At 36.0% G+C, this 20995-nt stretch overlaps 2 protein-coding genes and 1 long non-coding RNA gene across 5 annotated transcripts; 1 reads left to right on the forward strand and 2 right to left on the reverse strand.

The window, feature by feature from the left end:
- Positions 1 to 1060: 1060 nt before the first annotated feature.
- Positions 1061 to 9917, reverse strand: Trf2 (TATA box binding protein-related factor 2). Of its 2 annotated transcripts, none has more exons than XM_017250981.3 (6): positions 9230 to 9917; positions 9101 to 9166; positions 6725 to 9036; positions 6407 to 6659; positions 5017 to 6352; positions 1061 to 3881 (listed from the first exon to the last, which is right to left on the reverse strand). In XM_017250981.3, the coding sequence occupies exons 3-5, from the start codon at positions 7562 to 7564 to the stop codon at positions 5496 to 5498; spliced, it is 1950 nt and encodes a 649-aa protein (XP_017106470.2). In that variant the 5' UTR covers positions 7565 to 9036; positions 9101 to 9166; positions 9230 to 9917; the 3' UTR covers positions 1061 to 3881; positions 5017 to 5495. The 2 variants fall into 2 exon arrangements, with proteins under 2 accessions (XP_017106470.2, XP_017106469.2); XM_017250980.3 differs by having other exon boundaries at positions 6725 to 9039.
- LOC138925648 (involucrin-like) lies at positions 7564 to 10180 on the reverse strand. The gene is made up of 5 exons (XM_070276514.1): positions 10170 to 10180; positions 9230 to 9909; positions 9101 to 9166; positions 7674 to 9039; positions 7564 to 7588 (listed from the first exon to the last, which is right to left on the reverse strand). The coding sequence occupies exons 1-5, from the start codon at positions 10178 to 10180 to the stop codon at positions 7564 to 7566; spliced, it is 2148 nt and encodes a 715-aa protein (XP_070132615.1).
- Positions 10181 to 13010: 2830 nt separating this feature from the next.
- Positions 13011 to 14604, forward strand: LOC138925575 (uncharacterized). 2 transcript variants are annotated; one of them, XR_011441810.1, is made up of 3 exons: positions 13047 to 13139; positions 13281 to 13506; positions 14298 to 14604. It is a non-coding gene; the product is annotated as an uncharacterized lncRNA (long non-coding RNA). The 2 variants fall into 2 exon arrangements; XR_011441809.1 differs by lacking the exon at positions 14298 to 14604 and having other exon boundaries at positions 13011 to 13139; positions 13281 to 13769.
- Positions 14605 to 20995: the final 6391 nt, after the last annotated feature.

Consider the following 20995-nt stretch of genomic DNA (forward strand, 5'->3'; position numbering starts at 1 on the left):
CCCGCTTACCAATACAGGTGTTTCCCAACACTTGCCAGTTGGGCGCGTAACTGCAAAAGTTTGAATTTCTGCATATTCCCCTTTTTCAATTAAAAATGCAAGGTATTTTCATATAATTTTGGTTTTTATTCAAACAATTCTTTCATTTTTTGCTTAATTTTTTTTTTGGTTTTTTATTGTTTATTTTTTTTGTCAGTTTTTTTTTGTTACTTTGAGTTTTAACTGCAGTTCAGGGAAGGCAGTTGCAAGTTTAGTTTTCCATATCATTTAAGACTTGCAGTTTTTCATTTGAAACTAGGGACTAAACTTTAAACTAAATACATTAAATGAGTTTGTTTTTGTGTAGCATTGGTAATTATTTTCTCTTCTCTTTTTTTTCGGATCAGGGTTTTCGATTTTCGCCCAAAAATTGTAAAGAGATTTGAAATCTTTAGTTTTTCAGCCCGAAAGTAGGCAATTTTGGATATAACCCTGATCCATATGTAATTGCTTGATATATTTTATATAGAATAGTATGTGAAGATGCGGCAAACAATTGCAAATTCTCAAAACCAAACTTCTCATCACTTTTTTTGTTTTGTTTCTTTATATCTATAATGTATATATCCTTATAGCTAAGGTTTTGTTCCCCAGTTATCTTTTTTTTGGGGGGGAACTATAAATCTTATCTTGTATAAGTTAGCCATTTAGTTGGTAATTGATTTATCATACTATAGTTTCTAATTATTCCGATTCACTTCCTAGACTTATTTTGTATCATTTTCCCTTACAGCCCCGCCCCCCTAACTATATATATATATATATTATTATTTATTTTTGCTGGCTTTTTGTTTGTATGTTGTTGAGGCGGCTGGATAATATGGAGGGTAAGGATGGATTGATTGATTGATTAAGTGAGTGATGGAGTGATTGAGGCTGGGAGGGATTATTGGGGGGATAGCACGTATTGGTAAGGTAATTTCATCTTGCTTTTCGTTCTGAATTGCCGACCTTTTAGGCCAACTTGGCTTACGACTCATGACCCATCATATCGGCATCTTAAATTCCTAATAAATAAATGTTTTTTTTTTGTTTCTGGTTGATTTAATATTTTGTTTCTTGTTTTTTATTCATTCTTCTCAGATCCATTCTATCAGTTATTTTATTATGTTGTTTGTTTTTTGTATATAATTAATTGTTGGTATAATGCAGTCTTTACGGCAAAACAAAAACAGAATTATGCTATTTGATTTCTCAATTTGTTTTTCATAGTTTTAGTTTTTTTTTTTGTTATTTATATCATTTTTCATTGTTCTCCTTTTTTTTTAAATACATAATAATCAAAAATATATCTGTATACTATATTAAATATTTAGTTTTTTGTTTGTTGTTGTTTTTTTTTTGTTTGCTTTTTTAAAGTTCGTGAAACCAAATACACTTATTTAGGCCTTTCTATTTCTGCTTGTTGGTTTTTTTTTATAATTTATTTGTTTTTTTTTTAAACAAAAAAAAAATGTGTCATCATCGGATCAGAATATTTAATAAATTTTACGCAATCTTTAATTTCTGCTAAGCATTTTTTTTCAGCTCTTTGTTATATAGAATAATTGGTTAATTAATTAATTGTAAGTGTAATTTTTTAATTTTAATTGGTATTTCTTCTCATCTTATTTTTGTTTTTGTCTCGAAGGCAGTTAGATGTGTAAAGAAGAATCTCAATTTAAGATTAGTTTTTTTTTTAAGGTTTGTATGAATTTTTTTTTAATGCTTATAGAGTTCTTTGTCGGTTTCTTGCTTTCGGTTTTTGTTTTTGTTTTTTTTTTTTTAACAACTATTTACATTATAATGATATTTTTTTTACTTTTTGCAACTAATATTAGTTTATAGTTTTTGTTTGTTTTAAATTGCTATTTTTTTTTTTAGCATTTTGGCTTAAAAGTTAGTATTCCGTTTAAATTTGTTTTGTTTCTGATCTCCTATTTAACTTAAGGCTTAGTTCTTAATTGCTAAGTTCATTTTGCAATTGTTTTCAACACTTTAATTATTATTTGTTTTATTTTTATTTTTTATCCACATTCGCATACACAAAAAATACAGATCGGCTCTTTCTCTTTCTCGCTAACTATCCCTATCTCTATCCATCTCGCATTATTTGTTCCCTAAAGGCATTTTTCTTTTACTTTTCTAAATTTTTTCGTTTTTTTTTTTGCAAATTAGAAAAAAAAGAACAAAATATAAACTAAATATTTGAAATTAATTAAAAAAAAAAAAAGTTTGATATTTTATTTTCTGTTTTGATTATGCATAAGTTGAACGATATGAAGGTTTTTTGTTTCTTTTTTCTCTTCTTAGTTTTTATGATTAAAGCACAAAGAAATGTAAATTTTTTTAAGGTGAAAATAAGGGCATTTTATATATTTTAACATTAGTTTTTAGTTGTGTGTGTGTGGGGGGAAGGGGGGGCGGTACCTGTACTGGAAGTTCTATTTCTCACTGATTGTACATTTGTCTATTTTTTTATATTTTTTATATTTTAGTTTTAAGGGAGCACTTAGGAGGCACGCCAAAAAAAAATTAAATCTTTTTTTATGGACACACATAGAGTATTGGTTTTGCTTGAACTTTCAACTGTATTGCTTATGATTTGATTTTAATTTTGTTTTTAAGGTTTTGTTTTTTTTTATTTTGTATACGTATGTGTATGCGCAATGCTTAATTAAGTTTTAACTAAAAACATAGGCCCTTCTTAATTCTTTTCTTTTGTTAACAACACAGGAACAAGTTTGTAAATCTACACTTAAGTTCTCTTTCTCTGGTCATATCCTTTAAAAATGTGTGTTTATTGTTTTTTAAATAAAACGAAATATAAACAAAAAAAAAAAACGCTGTCTAAATATGAATACATATAATTTTAATATATATATAATATATATATAATATATTAGTAGTATAAACTTATTGTATTAAGAATTAAACACTTAGAAATTAATTGGGTCACCGTCTTTCGTCACAAATCTTTTCGCTTATTCTAGTTAATAGTTTTGTTTTTTTTTTCTTATTGGTTTGTTTATTTGTCCGCCTTTATTATTATAATTATATAATAGGCCTTGTATAATGTGTGTGTGTGTGTGATTGTGTTTCTTTTATAAATTAATAATATTAGTTTGTTTCTTGTTATTGGTTTACAAGTGACCAGATATTGGTGTAAATGGGTGTTTTAATGTATAAAGTATAATCGACACAAAAAAATTTTAATCTTATACATATATATAAATACATATACTTAATGTATGAAATATTTAATAGGTAAACGTTACGCAATATATTTCTATCCCTGGCCTCCTCTCTTTAGCTTTCTTGAGAATTTTGGTCATACATGGGGGAAGAACTTGGTCTAAACTCGACTCCAAAACATAATGTGTGTGTGGCAATTTCGCCTCGAAATTTAAATTACAAAAATTAAATTAAAATTAAGGTAAATTGTGTTTGTTAATTATATATATATTTTATAATAATATCCCAACATTATTGGGATATTATGTTCTTGTTATATTATTATTATTCGTTTCAATTACAGTATTTCATTAGGCGGTGGTTTTGGCTCAACCAATAGAGGAAATAAACAACCAAAAAAAAAATATGTATATATGTATATGTGTAAAAAGCGTTTATCCTCAACTCTTGGTCAATACGTAGAGTCCTTCTTATTTGGCTTACGTATTCCTATTCCGTGAAGCGGGTTTTGATGTATGTGTAGGTTGGTTTTATGCATCAAGGTTCTTGTTCCTTCAAAAGATCAGTTCCGTTTTGGTAAACGATTGTTGACATCTCGTTGTTGCTTTGTTTGAGGTGTGGGCGTGGCGTTAGAATATTAGCGGGTGTGTGCTTTCTTAAACGTAAATCTGAAAAAAAAAATTAGAGAAATTCTATTAGTTTTGGTAATAAATATTTTTTATATGTGTTATTTTATTCTTAAGCAGAGATCGAAAACGGAGCTAAGAAAGAGTATGGACTTATAGATACATTAATACACTTGTAGCATAAAATAATAAAAATACATATACATAGTATATGTATAAAATAAATATACTATAATGTAGTATATATATATATACTATACTTTTTCAAGCATTATTTGCATTTGCAAGCATTATACATAAAAATAGTAGAATTTAAAAGTTTGGAAGATATTAAACAAAACAAAAATATATATCCATAAAAGAAATCGAGAAGAAAATGTTGTATTTTAAAAGTAAAAAAAAAAATTATTTTCCTCAAGCTGAGGTCGAACCCGGGCCCAGAAAGTGATGCAACTACATGAATAGTATAGAATTAAAAAATTAAAAATTTTTACCAAAACATTTAACCAGAAGAATTTCTAAAAAATAAATCAAAAAACAAGTTGCATTGTTTTTCCTTAAGAAGGACCGGGCCCAAGATAATGACCAAATGACGTGAAATAGTAGGAAGTTTAAATTTTAGAAATTTAATAGAATAAAAAAAAATAGTTTTGTTAAAAAAACATATAATGTTTCAAGTCAGAGTCTAACCATGGGTAAGAGAAACTCCCAAAGAGGGGGGTTTATTATTAAAATTATGGCCCTAATTATGGGGGGTTAAGGTTTAATAATTAAGCAAAAGTTTACATGAAATTTAATTATTTAATATAATTTTATCCAAAAAAAAATAGTTTTGAATAAAGAATTAAGAGAAGTTTACAGGAAATTCCATCATTTAATATAATGTTACCTAAAAGATTTTTTATAAAAGGTCTAAAAGGAACTCAGGTCTATAAAGAAATACAAAATAAAGAAGTAAAAGAGATATTACTTTAAAAATTTGTTGACAATCTATAAAAGTTAATGGTTTCTACAGAAAAGTATAATTACAATTTATACTATAAATATATATTAAATATTATATCAATATTTAACAAATAAAAGCAATTACTTTAAAGTTTAAACTATTTTTAGCTTGTTATTAAATTACATTTAATCTCTTAAAATTAAGCCTATGCTTAGTCTGTTCATTACTCACCTTAAATATTAAATATTTGGCTCGTGTTGTTATTTGTTGCTGCTTTGCTTGTTTCTTGATTGTTGCATATTGCTTGGGTTGAATTAGTGTTGCTTTGGATAATTGTTGCCTTTCGCAGTGTATCATTTTTTTCAGTGTTTTCCGATTCGTTTTTTAAATTCAACAAATACAAGGAATTGAAAAAAAAAATGTATCGGAACAAGAATAAAAAAAAAAAGAGAATAAACCAACGTAAAAAATTCTCTTTTTTTTTGTGTTTAAGGTTTTTGAAGTCCACCACGCCCCCTACCCATCTCGAAAGGGGCGTGGCTGTGTGTGGTTTTTGGTTTTCTCTCTCTCTTTCTCTTCCGATTCTGCTTCTCTTTCTCCTCTAATCTTGCTTCCGACTGACTACTCGCTTAATTATTTTTTGGCATAGGCAACAGAGATATGGTCTTCGATCCTCATCATCGTCATCATCCTCATCCAATCGTCCCCCGTTAGTAGGGCAGGCCGAACTCATTGGTCTCCTCCTCCTCGATCAGATCATCGATCTCAAAGTCGGTGGGCTCGAAGGCGGGTGAGGACCGCACCTTCGGACACTGGACAACCTGGACAACCTGCTGCTGTTCCAGGTGCTGCTGTTGATGTTGTTGTTGCTGCTGCTGTTGCTGTTGCTGCTGCAAATGGGCATTCCGCGCCCGGGAGCTGCTCTGCTTGAGGACTTGGCTCACTGGAATCTTGCCGCTGGTGCCAGTAGCGTTGCGCGGCTTGGCGTTCGCCAGAGCGGCGGCCTTGAGAGGATTGCGTACAACGGCAGTGCCGGAGGACGATGTCGCCGGCTCGGTAGGGGCTATGTTGTTGTAGCGCGTCCGCTTGTTCTGCAGCTTGCTGGCCCAGCACTCGGTGGCCCGGCGACGGGCATTGGCACAAATATTGTCCCCGGTAGAGGATGACGAGGCTGTCCCCGCCGCCGTTGAGGACGACTTGGCGGATGAGTCACCCTGGAAGGGTATGTGGCGACGCTCGTCCTGCGTCTGGTTGACCACATGGACATAGTTTTCGAACTGTTTCAAGCGCTGGACACTGTTGATCGAGGAGGTGGACAGTGCCGTGGCACTTGTCGACGATTCAGACTTCCCGTGGGCCGGCTGGGTGTTCACAAAGATATTGTTATCACCAGCCACCTTGTTCTCGTTTATGATCAGCTCCTCGAGTTCCGAGGGATCGGCACCAACCAAATTCCGTTGTTTCGAGCGGAGATGTAGCAATTCCTCGGCCGAACGTTGTTTCCGGAACTCGAAAACGAGCGGATAAATATGCTGGATAGCCGCCTCCACATCATTGACACTAGCCGCTATAGAATCATCAGATTAATATTCTGTCTATATTCTGTAGAAGATTCACTTACCTGTCACTGTGATACTGCCGGTGGAGAAGATCTTTAAGGTGGCCTTGGGATCGCGCATTTTGTAGGTAACGCCCGGATGCAATTCCGGCTCATAGCTGGCATTCTCACGATGACGTTCCGAGAAGTTGACAATCTTGATGGCCCACGGCATGCTGCAGGTGCCCAGGACGTTCACAATCCGGAAGTTCTGGAAGCGTGTGGGAAAGCCCAGTTTTCCCAGGCACCGGGCATACCGACGTGCTGCAACTTTGGCCTGAAAAACACGAAGACATTTCAATAAAGTTGGAATCGAATAAGTGGCATTATAGCTCATCCTACCATTGGCTCTGAGGTGGCACCGGTACAGGTGATCCTTCCCGAGGACCAGATCGAGGCTGTCGTATAGGGATGACGCAACTTCATGGTAACCATACCGTTCTCCCGACGATACTCCACATTGGCGCCATTCAGGGCGATGTCACGCAGCTTCAGGTGGCAGCGCACACTGAAGGAGCACACCACATTGTTGATGACAATGTCCAGTTCGGGCTGGGGCTCGTCAGGGCCAGCCGCCTGGCCAGGGGCAGCAGTGTCCGAATTCGAATTGCTAAGTTGGGTGAGTTCCAAAGGCTCGTCCGGTTTCGGTTGCGCCTCTGGGTTCAGCGACTTCTTCTCCAGCTGCAACTCCTGCTGCTGCTGCTGTGAGGATGGATCGGAGGCGGCCGACTTGCGGCTATCCTCGCTCTCCGGCTCCTCGATGATCACAGTACTTAGATCGGCATCACTGTCCAGGAAATCCATTTTGTTGGAAGTCAACAGGGTAGTAGTGTTGAGGCTGCCGTTGGTCGTTTTGATGGGCGTACCAATGCCATTGGCCATTAGGATAGTATCAAGATTGGGGGACTTTTGGATTTTTCCAAATTGCGAAAAGTAACGAACAGCACCTGCCGCCGATCCGGTCGATGATGAGGCCGCCGTGGCAGTGGCTGTAACTGTGGCCGAGCCGGTACGATTGCCGACCATGAATGCCGACGAGGCATTGGTGAGGAAGACGCGCGGTGCGTTGGCCAGCACCGAGGAGGGTACTCCGCTGGCGGTAACCACAGCCGATCCGGCACTGGCCGCTTTCAAGCCACCGTTCATATTGGCTGCCGGTATGCTGACCATATCGTTTTGCATCAGCTCCTTGGACGGTTGCTGCTTCTGCAGCCCAAGTTGCTGCTCCCGGAACTGGCGCTTCTCCTCCTCCTTTTTCTGTTTGTTTCGTTGGATCTTCTGGCGCAGCAACTCGGCCTTGGTGACCTTAATTGGCGGCTTATAGTTGGGATCTAGCTGCTTCACCCGCAGCTCCTCCTCCTCCTTAAGCTTTAGCTGGTACTGCTCCTGCTGCAATCGTAGCTGGCGCTGAATGTCCAATTCCAGCTTCTTCAGACGCACCTTTTCCTTCTCCTCCTCCTCTTTCTGTTTTTGGTGCTCAGCTCTCTTTTTATCGACCTCCTGTTGCCTGATCCACAGTTCTTCCTGCTGCTTGCGGTAGCGCTGCTGAAGCTCCAGTTGCTTGGGGGTTAGATGGCGCAACTGCTGATCGTATTCCAGGGCCGGTGGTGGATTATAGATACCGAAGCCTGTGTAGCCCGACAATCGTGGAATTTGAACGGCGTGTTGGGTTACTTTGCCCGAATCCCCAGTGGGCTCCTCGAGCTGCCGTTTACTGGCTACCCGGCGAAGTGCTGCCTGGCGCTCCTTATATGCCACTATCGCTGCTTCCGTCTCCTTCCTGAGATGACGCTTATTGTCCTCCAACGAAATGGTTCGATTCTTCTGATTCTGGGACTTTACCTCATCGATCGCTTTCCAGAGTGTCGGTAGCTTGTCAAGAACAGGACCTGTGAAGCTGGTGTTATTGAATACAACGTTCACCCAGCCAGTGGAATACACTGGCGCCTTTGGCGGTGGTTGATCGTCGTCGTCGTCGTCACTATCGAAGGTGTCGCTTCTACTGACCGCGTCCCTGCCGTAGTTCACAGTAACTGCCGACGACTTCCGGGGATGTTTGCGACGTATTTCGGCCTCTGGCTTCTGGTTAGGATCTGGAAGTGATCCGCTATTCTCAGTTGGACCCTCTTGCGACTGATTTTGTTCTTCAGATGGCTGATGTTCTGGACCTTGTTCAGGGCGCTCCTGTTCTTCGTTCTGATGTCCTGGACGCTCTTTAGAGACTTGGTCAGCCTCGGTCTCTTTCTGATTATACTTAGGACGCTTCGCAATCACAGAGTCATCCAGAATCTTCCTCTTTTGGGCTGAAGAAGTCTTCTTGCGATTCTCTTTCGGTTGGTCAGCTTTCTTTGGAGAATCTGGTTTATTTGGCTCTTCGGCTTTGGGTAAATCTACGTTTGGTTCCTCATCTACCTCATCCAACTCTCCTTGTTCTTGCGGGATGGCTAGATCGATATTTTCCAATACTTGAGGTACAGATTCGGTTAAATCAAGAAAGTCTACAATGATACCCGAGTCTTGGGTAGATTCGCCGTTTTGTGCTTCTAAATATCTCAAAAGATCCTCATATAAAGGCAAATCTACGTCCTCGACTGATTGAAAAGAAGAATTCGGTGCTGAGTCGGAATAGGATGCATGTTGTTGAGAACTCTCGTCTTCTGGGGAGTAAGGATTACTTGTAGGATAGATAATTATTTCGAAAATCATATGGTACCATACCTTGGGAGTAGCTATCGTTATTTGAGGAGAATGAGGGGCCCGCCTCTGTGGACCAATCGTTATATCCTTCAAAAAGAAGATCAGTAATATATAAGTGATGTTATGGGAGGTAATCTTCGCAAGACCTACCTGCTTCTAGTTGAGCAAGGATCTCCTGACGCGCCTCTTCACACCAGACCTCTTGGTTTCCTGGTTGTGGTTCAAGACTCTCCGCCTCTTCGACTCCGATCAGGTCAGCGAGCACCTCCTGACGCACCTCCTCACACAAGATATCCTGGGTGGATTTTGTTGCCAATGACGAGACACCGCTGCTAGTTGGGTTGGGTTGGATGGATAATGAGCTCAAAGAGCTAACACTGCTAGTGTCTTCCTGTTCAGGCTGCCCCTCGTCTTCGAGCCGTTGAAGATGGATCTCCTGACGCACTATTTCAGACAAGACCGGATCCTCGACCAAATGGCGACGACCGCCGATGGTATTGACGGGTTCTGCTACCAAACTTCCAAAATCCAAGGCATCAAAGGTATCAGTTATCAAGTTAAGTGCTCTGGCAACAACTGGTATGGTATGGTTCTGGTCAGTTGCTCCTGGCTCTGGCTCCTCTACATTACGTTGTCCTTGATGACTGATTAATCCTGAGCCTGATCCGGATGAAAGCTCTTCCTGGTTGGTGACCGGTTGGTTGGTGACTAAATAGGTGTCGAGAATGTCTTCGAAATCGATCGGTGATGGTACTCGATGTCCTGAGACTGATCCTGATGGAGGCTCTTCCTGGTTGGTTACCGGCTGGTTACCAGACTTATCTTGGCGACTAACGGTTTAGCAGGTTTAGCAGGATTAGTCGAATTAAGCTTTCTCTAATTTTCTAATTAATTTGGTTTATTTTTGGGGAATTATCCTTACATATGATTATGTCTTATTATGTAACTAAGCGTGTGTGTGTGTGTATGGGGGTGTTGGTGTATATGTGTTTACGAGAGCACGGGCAGAAGAGTGTGTTTTTGTCGGGTGTACTGTATTATAATAATATACAAATAAATAAAATGGTCTTTAGTTTAGATCAAAACTTACAGGTGCGACATGGCCTACTAATTCTTGACTTATTTTGATCTCTTAAAGTAAACCCTTCTCTTGCCGTCTCTTTTTTCCAATCGTTTTCAATTACCAACTAAAATATGTACTTAATATTAGGGATCGTTATTATTTGTATATAAGGCTTAAAGTGAATTTCGTTAGGTTTTAATGTTTCTTTCTTTTTTTTTTTAATATGTTCTTTCGCTTAGCGTTCTTTTTTTTCTCTCTTGGCTTTGATTTTTTTTCTTTTTTTTTTCTTAATGCCAAAAATACTTTTTTTTTTTTTTTGTTTTAAATTATTGTTAGTATTTGTGGTGTGTGTTGTGTTTTTTGTTGTTTTTTTCTTTTCTAAATCTTAAATGATAAACTATATTACGCTTTATGATTATAATCTAGTCTTCCGTTCTTTCTCCTGGTTTTATTAGCTTGTAGTTGGTTGTTCCTTTGTAGCAGTCTGTAACGGTAAAGGAAAGAAAAAGAAAAGACAGAAATGATTAGAAAATGAGAAACTATTTCCTTAAGGGCTTTAAAATGATTCTTCTAATTTGAAAAATTTGTAAATTTTTGTACTTTTTTTCCTTTTCTTTTAAAAGCTAACTACTTTTCTGGATTAAAACATTTTCTGAATGAATTTTAAATTTCTAAAATTTCTTTACTTCTTTTCCTTTATTTCCTACTACTTTTCTGATTGAAACGTTCTATGAAAACTTGTCGCCTGTCAATATTGAGAAATAAGCCATAACGGTTTATTTACAGCTTACTAGGATTGCCAGCCTTCACATTAGAACATAAAGAGCAGAGCAAATAATTGCATAAAGGAGCGTGCATCGACTAGACTCGGGAGGGGGCGTGTGTTGGTGTTGTCATGCAAAAAGTACCGTAAATCACTTCTGGGTCAAGGACGAATTTACAAAACTGGCACACGCTGCCGATGGCTCTGCTCGGCTCTGCTCTCAATTGAGCACAACGCTAACGTCGACTGCGATGCAGCAGTAGCAGCAGCAGCAGCATCAGTGACGAAAATAACGGAAAGAGCTGTAATCAAAACTATCCATCTCACTCACTCTGCCAAGCAACAGCAAAAAGAGGGGGGGGGGGCTATTTTTGGAAGCAATGGAGTGCAAAAATGTGCATTTGGAAATTGGGAATAATTAGAAGAAATAGAATAAGATAGAAATATACCATCTCTATTAGAAAATATAAGGAATTTCTAACTAAAACACAACACATTCAGTGGGAAAAACAAAATATAAAACATTTCAAAGTTTGAGGCGATTAGCTAATCGCATTTGTTTTGAAAATTGTAATCAGTGAATAATTGAAAATTGAAAACAAAAAAATTTAATTGAAACGTCAGCCCACGGGAATTACAACAAGAAAACAACAACAATATGCGTAATGGTCGCGCGTGCGTTCGCTCACATGACGTCGCCTTTTGACGTCCCCCCCCACACTCTCACTCGCTAGCACTCTCTCTCTATCTATCTATGGCTCTCTTCTATTTTTAACAGCTCAGCAACACAAAAGAGACAATGGCAAAAACAAAAAATAACAACAACTATATGGAGTCAAAAATAGGAAGCAATAAAAATAAATAAAATAAATGCACAATAAATGCAAATGCCAATCATTGCTAGAATTTCAATAAAGAAAACTTAAATAGAGAGATATGCGAAAAATTCAACAAAATAGAAACAAAAATACAAATTTCATTAAATTGTAATTAAATTTCAAAAATAGATTTAGCCTCACAATTAGCAAGAAAAGATCAAAATTGAAATTTATTTTCAAAACGAACCCTAGATATTTGCAAAAACAAAAACAACAAAAAAAAACTGCAGTTCATTAACCCAAAAAGCAAAAAAAAAAAAAAAATAAATAATGAAAATGAAAACGAGAATGAGAACAATGCTTCAATGCAATGTGTGAAAAAGTAGACACGCAATATACAAAAATGAAAAAAAAAAATAATAATAATTATGGAATTGAAAGGGGTGCGGCGGTGAGGTTAAGATAAAGACAAAAGGCATTATAATAATAATAATGAAAACAAAACACGAAAAATATGAAACAAAATTGTACTGCTAATTTCAGGTTCAAGGCTATGAGTGGGACAGAAATTCGCAAATTCCTCAATTCGCCAATAATCAGCCATTTTTGGCGCATTTTTTTTTATTGTATCTTGTATCTTAACCTCATAACAATAAATATCTATAAGATACAAAATGCCAGTAAACTTTGTTGAAATACAAATTTGAGTATTTTTTAAATATAAACCCTATTTATTCATTTTTTTCCAAGAAGTATTTATTCTTAAAATTTTTGGGATTTCCATGGATAGTTTAAGTTTTAATAAGAAAACAAATAATTAATAAATTAATTCCTCCCACTAATTCTTAGAAACTGTTAATATTTTGTTTAATTTTAACTTGGAAATTTGTGGAATTTGTATGAAAAATATCCATTGGAAGGGTTCATTTTGTTGAAAATTGTAACTACTACGTGTCGGACAAGAGAAATCATATATTATTCAAGCACACACACGCATTCAAATAAATTTTTATTTCCGTTCCATATTTGATGCGAAGCGCAGCAACAAAACAAAACATGAATAATAAATAAAACACTAAAATATGTATATAGATTACATATAAAATGCATTATTTATGTAGCACATGGCATGGAATAACCAAAAAATCAAAATATTGAGAAAATAAAAATAAGAACGGTAAAAGGAGCTCCCCACGCGCTAAGCTTATACTCTCTCGTACTCTCTCTGGCTCTCTTTTGGAAAGAGAGCAAGAAATGTTAAGTGAGTAGCGCACATTTCTCCATTTAAGTGCAGTGCAACCTATTTAAAGTGGAAATGTTGCATTGCCCATATCATAATCATAATTACCATCCGGCGGATATAACAAGTGCTGTCTTTACACCACCTAACTGCAACCAACAGACCGGGGGAAAAATGTTAGTCACAAAATAAACAAAATACTTTGAAAAAAATTCTTTGTATTTAATTAAAGAATTCTTTTTTTCCTTTTTTTTATTCTTTTTTTTATTTAGTATTTTTTATTTATTTTATTACTAACATTTTTTCCTCGGCTGTAGGTTATTTGTTCATGCCATTGCTCACGTTCGTTTTCATGCCCCAATAGAGAGAGATCGCAAGCCGAGTGAGAGAGTGGAGCTTAAAACAGGCAAGCACCTGTTTAATTCTCTCTCTCTTTCGCCAAAAACAATTGCGGGAGAGCGGGTGAATCACAACTACAGCCAGGCCAAATCGCATTTCACCGCCAACTGCAAGCGACAGCTCATCTATTACAGATACACAGAGGTACTACACACACACATGTATAAGATACAGTTACAGTCCACTGCAACGCGGCGCACATTGTGCAGAGGTCATGCGTAATAACAGTGATGTAAAAACAAAAACTAAAAAACAAAATCATAGGCAGCTAGTTGCAGGGCGATTTTATAATTCAGTGCGCAAGCAAAATTATATTTCCCATTTGAAGTAAACAAAACCAGAGCGAACTTTGGGCTTCAAATAAAAAATACAGTGTTTAAAAAAAAAAAAAAAAAAAAAAAAACAAATATTTCAAGGAGAATTCGTCACTAAAATTTTGATTGTAATCTTCATACTTTTAAGATTATGATTGTAATTAATTGTACAAATCTAGCTTTAAGATCAGTTAGAATGCATATTAAAATTCTTAAAATAAACTTTACATTTTTAGAAAATTATTAAAATAAAAAAAACCTAAAAGAATTCATCCTTAAAACTCTAACTATTTTAGATCTTCATTAAAATGAAACTTTTTTTTTGAAACTCTGCACTTTTCAGTTGCAATACTAGTAAGTTAGAACCCAATTGTTTCAACTGCTAGTTACAAAAAAAATGTATAAAGAGGGTGCTGGTGGATTTGTAATTGGCAGTCACGCGTAAAAAAACCAGTTAAGTAGTTAACTTTTAAAGGGGCGAGAGTAGTGTGTTTAGTGCAGGCACAACAAGTGTTTAGTTTGCTTAAATACTCAACTCTTTTTTCAAATGGAAACTACTCCATTTAATGAAAAACCCTTATCTTTTATATATGCTGGTCCCCCACCATCATATTTTTTCAGATTTTCAGAATGAAACTCTCCCCACTATATCGAGTGGGAGGGTGTATCCACCTACAGCCTGCTGTTAAGTTTTAACATCCGCTATTGCAGCAGTGACCCAAATTCAATGTTACAATGACTAAGCCTCTATATGTATAAAATAATAATACCGAAAATAAAAATACGATAAACCAATCGACATAAAATGACCCTGGAATAACCAAAAAAAGTCAGCAGCAGCAGCAATCTATGTACTTTGGCAAGATATCGCACAGACCATATTTATTGATTTAATATACAACATTTTTATGACAACTTGATGTAATGAAGCCGAAAACCCAAGGAGGGGTGGGTGGTAGGAGAGTGGGTTGTTCTGTCTGGCCAGAGAAACATGTGCCACGGGCAGAGGGGGGGACTTACTTGGAAGTAAAATAAAACCAGGACACAGTTGTGGAATGTGTCAGTCAAATGCAGAAATATTACATGGAATTATTCTAAAGAAAGCCAGTATAGTTATCAGTTTAGTATGATCTAACTATTAGCTTTATTTTTGTCATGATCGTATACGTTTTTTATGCATTTCGTGAATCATTTAATTTTTTAAACCAAGCCCCCAGAGGTTAGTCATTGAGTGTAAGAGGGGGGAATAAGGTTTTCAAAATGTTGTGTTTAATGAATGACGTTATTTTAACTCAATTGGCTTGGTAATAATATTTTATTAACATTTTACAAAAAATATACTGCTTCTCGGCTTGTTTTCTTCTTAAAAAGGTTTAAAAAGATAAGAAAAATGAAAATTTTGTAAAACCCTTCCAGTGATAATATCTAGAAAAATGTATTAGCTACTATCTTGTAGTTTAATTGAACAAATTCACCATAATAGTTGCAGATATATCTAGCCATCTTCAATATTAATTCCTGCTCATTATAGGCAATATTTTTATAAAGAATTTTGCATAATTTTCTATTATTTTTCCTATTGCCTATTTTATTTAAAAAAAAAAAACCTTAGCAAGGTGCTTGGTTTTTGTTTTTACAACTTGAAAAATGTATCTAAGAGGTTCAAATTGTTAAAAACGTTTCTGTAACAGTCACTGTTAATTTAACAGTCACGTTTCCCAATTACAGCATCTTGTATCTTCGTTTAGCACTTTTTGGATGCACATGGTAACCAAATAAGCCACAAAACAAAATGCAAGGCTTTGTAAGAAAAAAAAAAAAAAAGTCCCAAGAAAAACAAGTTTTAAGCTCAATTTGTTAGACGCCGCCGGCGAGACAGAGAATTAGAGAACTCCAGGAGAGGGAGAGAGAGAAGTTTGAGACACAGACAGAGAAAAGAGAGGAGCCGGCTTGGGGGCTGCGTCATCGTTGGCAATTTTTTTTTTTCGCATTACTCAGAGAAATACTTGGTGCTTTTTTTTTTTTGCACGTGTTGGTTGAGTGGCTAGCTAACATTTTAGCCATTAACTTGGCGGCAGTTAACATTGACGATTAACATTGCACTTGACCCTGACCACTACTAATCGTTATCATATCGATATTTATCGATTGATTAAACTTACCTCTTAAAAGTCCTTAATTAGTTTCAAATGGTTATATTACTAAGGGTTTTGCTTTTTTTCGAAAAAATCTCGACCGAGGGAGCCTGTAATGGTAACAAAGAAGGCCAACAACAGTTAGTGGGCGTGGCGGTGGCAACAAGAAGAGGAGGAACAACAAAAACAACGGAGAAATAAAACAGCTGGCCAAAGCAAAAAAGGCAAAGATAAGGGGATCAGAGGTAGAAGAGGGAGGAAATAAGTGAAGTACGCGGAGGCAGAGGCAGGAAGGCAGAAAAAAAAATCTCCCCAGGTGTGCTTAAGGCAATGGAAGATACAAATTAACATTTGCATGTGTGTAGTACAATAGAGGTCATTTAAATAGGTATTTTTAAGTTTAAAAAAATAATAGTTTTAATTAATTAATTATAAATACTTTTAAAAATATTGAGTTTTTTTTAAAGAAATATTTTTGAAAAAAAAAACCACTAGAATCTTGACCATTACTGTTCCTATCTGGACACCAAGGGGGACCACAATATGGGTTGACAACAATTGCCTGGGACAAGTAACGAGACTCTAAGAGCGGAAATGCTGTGTGCACGAGAAATCAACGAGCTCTACAAAAATCCCATCAAACCGATATATAACCCGACACACATACATATGTACATACGGAAACTACATATCAACGAACAACAACACCACTATTACATATTCAAAATGAATACATAAATTCTCAGTACGTTTCAAATGGAAAATGATAAAGAAAAAATGTTTAGAGAACCGTTGAAAAATTTCCAACAAATTCCTAATAAACTGTACGTGCTAGTGTTGTAAAGGATCCCCAGACATGCTCCACATAACACAAATAATTGCAGAGACTACTTACTAAAGAGCAATAGTCCCCGCAGTAAAGAAAATAAAGGAAAAAAAAAGTAATGACAATAAAAATAAAAGAAAACACAAAAACGGGGCAACCCCAAAAATATTCTTGAAGTCTCTCCGCCCTTAAGTCAATGAACTGATGTTTTATATTGCCTTCTTCTTTACTCTTTCCTCTCATTCACTCATTCCCCTGTTTCCCCCATTTCCCAGAAGAAGAAGAAGAAGAAGACGCCTACTTAGACGAAGAAAGGAACAAAAACAACAAGTCGTTGACATGTCCTCCACAATAAGTAGTATAAACTATGGCAGACAGACAGGGACAGCTGTCGATTTGTTATGATTAACCGTTATGGCTTGAGAAATAAATAAACTACAGTCCAGACATTGTACATTTTTTTATAAACATTTAACTTGTCTTTTTTAATGTTATTTTTTCTCATCAAATTCAGGATAATGAAATCAATACCCTCCGAAAAGTTCAAGCGACCCAAGGGGCGGAGAGGGCCAGACTGAAGCATGAAGGGACATGAAAGGACATGACACGGTGCGGGGATTACGGCTGTCTGGCGAGACAGGACAAAGTCAGACGGAAATTAGCTTTTATCGTTGACCTTGGAACTGGCTTTGGGGGCTGACTGGCTCTCTGGCTATATTCATGGCTACCATGTATTTATTTTTATAAACACGTAAGTATATGTACCATATAGCATGTCTATACATGTTTGTATTTGCATTGAATTGGTATAAACCAGGTGCTAATTGATTGCGTTTTGGCTTAAGCTGTTAATTAATTGTAACCACAAAAGTGAATAATAAAAAAAAGCTACTACTACAGTATTGAAAATGTAGATTACAAAGTAGTTTCAAAAAAAAGAAAATATTCCATGACTTGGCCAAGGATGGTATTTATAAAGTTTATAGATTTTAACCTACATAACCTATAAATAAATTTGATCCTTTTCATGCTTCAACTTGTCCTAAATCTTCATATTAAATCGGCCTTTTTTTGCGTCTTTATCAACAAAATATATTTACAGATCATATGTATGGAATTAAGCGCGTGAGTTTGCTAATTTATTTATTTTATACCATTTTTTGACGTCATTTTTATGAAAAATGACAAAAAATAAAGAAAACGTGCAAATTTTTAATACAAAGGAGAGCTACGCACTTTTCCAATGAAAAGAAGGTCACGCTCTCTTCTTCCCTGAATGATTTCAGTTCTCCTTGTTCTTCTTTCCTCAAAAGAAAGAGAAAAAAAATATGAAGACGCCGTAAAGAAAGCGCCCAAAACGAAGGTGCAAAAGATTTACTGTTATGCGAAGGAAAGTAAAAGTTGAATTCAATGATTTTGTATTGTTTGTGTTTTGGAATGTGTGCGAAATGAGGAGAGAGAAACAAGAGACTACAGTAGAGCTTATTTAGCAAATGATGGATTTTAAATATGCAACCTAATTTCAAAGCTACGCTTTTTTTTCAATCTAGTTTTGTAGACCTTATTTTTAATCATTTTTTTGTTCCATATCAAATTCCATTACTTTTCTTCCAATTTATCTTTTTTTTTTATTTTTTGCCGGCTCAGCGTTTGTTTTCTTATGCCATCTCGCTTGCACGCTTCAAAAAGCTTGATTTACCGTTGCGTAGTTTATATCTTAGTTTATTTTTTTTTTGTTTCTTCTGTATTTTGTTTATTTTACTTTGGACTTCTTCACATTGCTGATTTTAATTGCCAACAAAAACGAAAAAAAAAAAACCTACTATGGATGAGTAACGAAAGAAATGTGACAAAGAAAAATCCAAATGAGACGCTCTCACGGATACTACAAAGAGCGAAATATATAGAGAGAAAGAGAGCGAGTTGAAGATACTGAGAAATTTGAAATGTTTTCCAGCTAAAAACACAAATTAATGAGCACAGCATTTCGAAATCAATTATAAAAGTGGAAGAATTTGTTCATGGCTTATCGCCCTTATCACTTAAGCTTCAAACACTCCCACCACTTCTAAGAATCTAGCTATTGCCCTCTCACTCCCTCTATCTATATCTACAAAGTAGTAGTACTCGTAAATATATAAATATTTATGTATAATCTTTTGGGATTAGCTTGTAAACATTTAATTTTCATGTTGGAACACGATGCCTGTTGAATAACTGTCTCCCTCAAGTCTCCCTATTCTCTCTTTGGCATTATCTGTTTACTGTTCGCTTTCTCACTTCCTCTCTCCCCCTGTAAATGGTCACACAATTTACATGCTCTAGTTATAATAAAAGAAAAAAAAAAACAATATTTACATTTAAATAACTGCAATCAGTGCCAATTATTAACTGTTTATGACCGTTTAGCAGCTGAAGCGACAAAATGCATAAACTAAACTCATTTGCATGACGTCATGGATTTATTATTCTTTTTTTGTAAAAATGTCAGGCACTTGAAATATTTTTTTTTTTTTTTGTAATTGTATTTGTTTTCTGGCGCACTTTTCCGACGACTGGCAGCAAACTAGGTCAATATCTTAATTATTTTTAATGGGCTTAATTTAAAAGACAAAGGAAGCAAGCACACACACACACCGGCACACACAATGTTGCATCAATCATTTGCGTATTTCAATCAAAGAGGGGGGCGGGGGCCATTTTTGTTATGCTCTAAATTTGAGGAAAAAATGAGGCCTCAGAACATACATACAGTGCGACTCTTAAAAGCAACCGGGAATTTCAAAAATATGCAAATGCCACTTATGAAATATTTTCTTATTTAAAACTCAATGTATGTAAATATTTCTTCACACATTCTTGAGATAATTTTATAAAGAGGGCGTGAAGTCAAAACAAGGCTTAGTAATTCTCCACATACTCCACAACAGCCCATATACCAGTCAAAATTAGCGATAAAAACAAAAATGCGGGCATCTCGCCGGAGAGCCAGAGATGATAGATAGAACCAAGAGAGTGAGAGAGAGAGCGGATACATGAGGGTTAAGGGAGAGAGACGAGATCAGGCCGGAAGTAACGTTTTAATAAAGAAGAAGAAGCACCATTAAGATGATGAACCTAACAAATATGAGTTTCTGTAACAGATGCATCTACAAAAACAATAACAACAAATAACCGTAAGAGCCGATCACCGTTGACAGGTAGGGCGAAAATCAAAGGAAGGAGGAGAAGGAGAAGAGACAGAGACTGTGTGAGATGGCCAGAAGAGAGAACTGCAAACTGCGATTTATTTGGGGTTGCACGTGTGTGTAAGAGTCTGACCTCGTTGGCAAGCTACAAACCGAAAAAAAATAAAATAATAAAGAGCATAAAAAAAGTGGAATATGCCAGAAAGCAAACGCAAAAGAAGGCGGAAAAAGAAGCCGCACCTAAAAGAAAAAAAAACACGAAAAACAATCTATTACATCACTAGGAAAATTGACACAGGCATTAGAGACATTTACACACACACACCCATATAATCGTGTGTGTGGGAACCAAAGAGAAAAAACGGAAACCAATTGAGAAACAAAAAAAAAAAAAAATAATGAATTATATTACTTGACCCCTTAAAAAAAAAAAAAGCATGTGAAAAGCTTCTAACCAATAAAAAAAAAGATAAGATTATGGGGCGGGCCTTTTGGTTATTTTCATAAATCTGCTTGCAACTCTCTGAGTCATTGAAAAAGCTGGGAAATTTCTTAAGAGATTCTTTTGTGAATTATTCATCTACAGATACAATCTTATATCAAAAGAATCTATAAGAAACCTTATGAATTACGTAAATTTATCAACCAAATAGGGGGAAAATAATCCAAAATAAAACCTAATAAGTAAGACCTACATTTTCACTTAAATAAATAACCCTTTTTACTCCATTTTAGGCATAAAAATAAAAAAAAATATATCTTTATATTCCTAGAATTCATCTAAAACACGTTAAACCCACACTACGCTCTACAAAATATATTCCTAAGATTTGTTGTGCCTTGCTGCCATCCTTTACCGTTTCGACCCTCTTCGAGCCAACTACAAAAAGCTAGAAACTTCTTTTTTTCATTTCCAAGAAAAAATTCAGTGAAAATATTCCTTTACCCGAAAGAGATACAAGAGCGAGAGATATCTGTCAGATATAGAGAGAGCCACAAGCGACAAAGCGACACCGCGAGAGCGCAACTACAAAAGCAGGCGAATTACGGCGAATTCAGAACGGCAGCGGCCGCAGCAGCGGAGGCGTCAACGACAGCGGTGCCAAGTTCGTTGAAATTTCGAATGTGTGACATGCTATTCAGTCGGCCGCCAGCGGCGACTCCGAAAAG

This window comes from Drosophila bipectinata, chromosome XR, assembly GCF_030179905.1.
Source record: "Drosophila bipectinata strain 14024-0381.07 chromosome XR, DbipHiC1v2, whole genome shotgun sequence".
In the NCBI taxonomy this organism is placed as follows: domain Eukaryota; kingdom Metazoa; phylum Arthropoda; class Insecta; order Diptera; family Drosophilidae; genus Drosophila; species Drosophila bipectinata.

What these genes read in the sequence shown, in the direction of transcription:
- LOC138925648 (XM_070276514.1), bottom strand. An exon ending in CCTTGCTCAACTAGAAGCAG is followed by an intron (nt 9,167 to 9,229) that starts GTAGGTCTTGCG and finishes TTCTTTTTGAAG; the next exon opens with GATATAACGATTGGTCCACA. An exon ending in TAACGATAGCTACTCCCAAG is followed by an intron (nt 9,040 to 9,100) that starts GTATGGTACCAT and finishes CTTACTCCCCAG; the next exon opens with AAGACGAGAGTTCTCAACAA.
- Trf2 (XM_017250981.3), bottom strand. Translation starts at nt 7,564, where the DNA reads ATGCAAAACGATATGGTCAGCATACCGGCAGCCAATATGAACGGTGGC. An exon ending in GTGCCACCTCAGAGCCAATG is followed by an intron (nt 6,660 to 6,724) that starts GTAGGATGAGCT and finishes CGTGTTTTTCAG; the next exon opens with GCCAAAGTTGCAGCACGTCG. An exon ending in CGGCAGTATCACAGTGACAG is followed by an intron (nt 6,353 to 6,406) that starts GTAAGTGAATCT and finishes ATGATTCTATAG; the next exon opens with CGGCTAGTGTCAATGATGTG.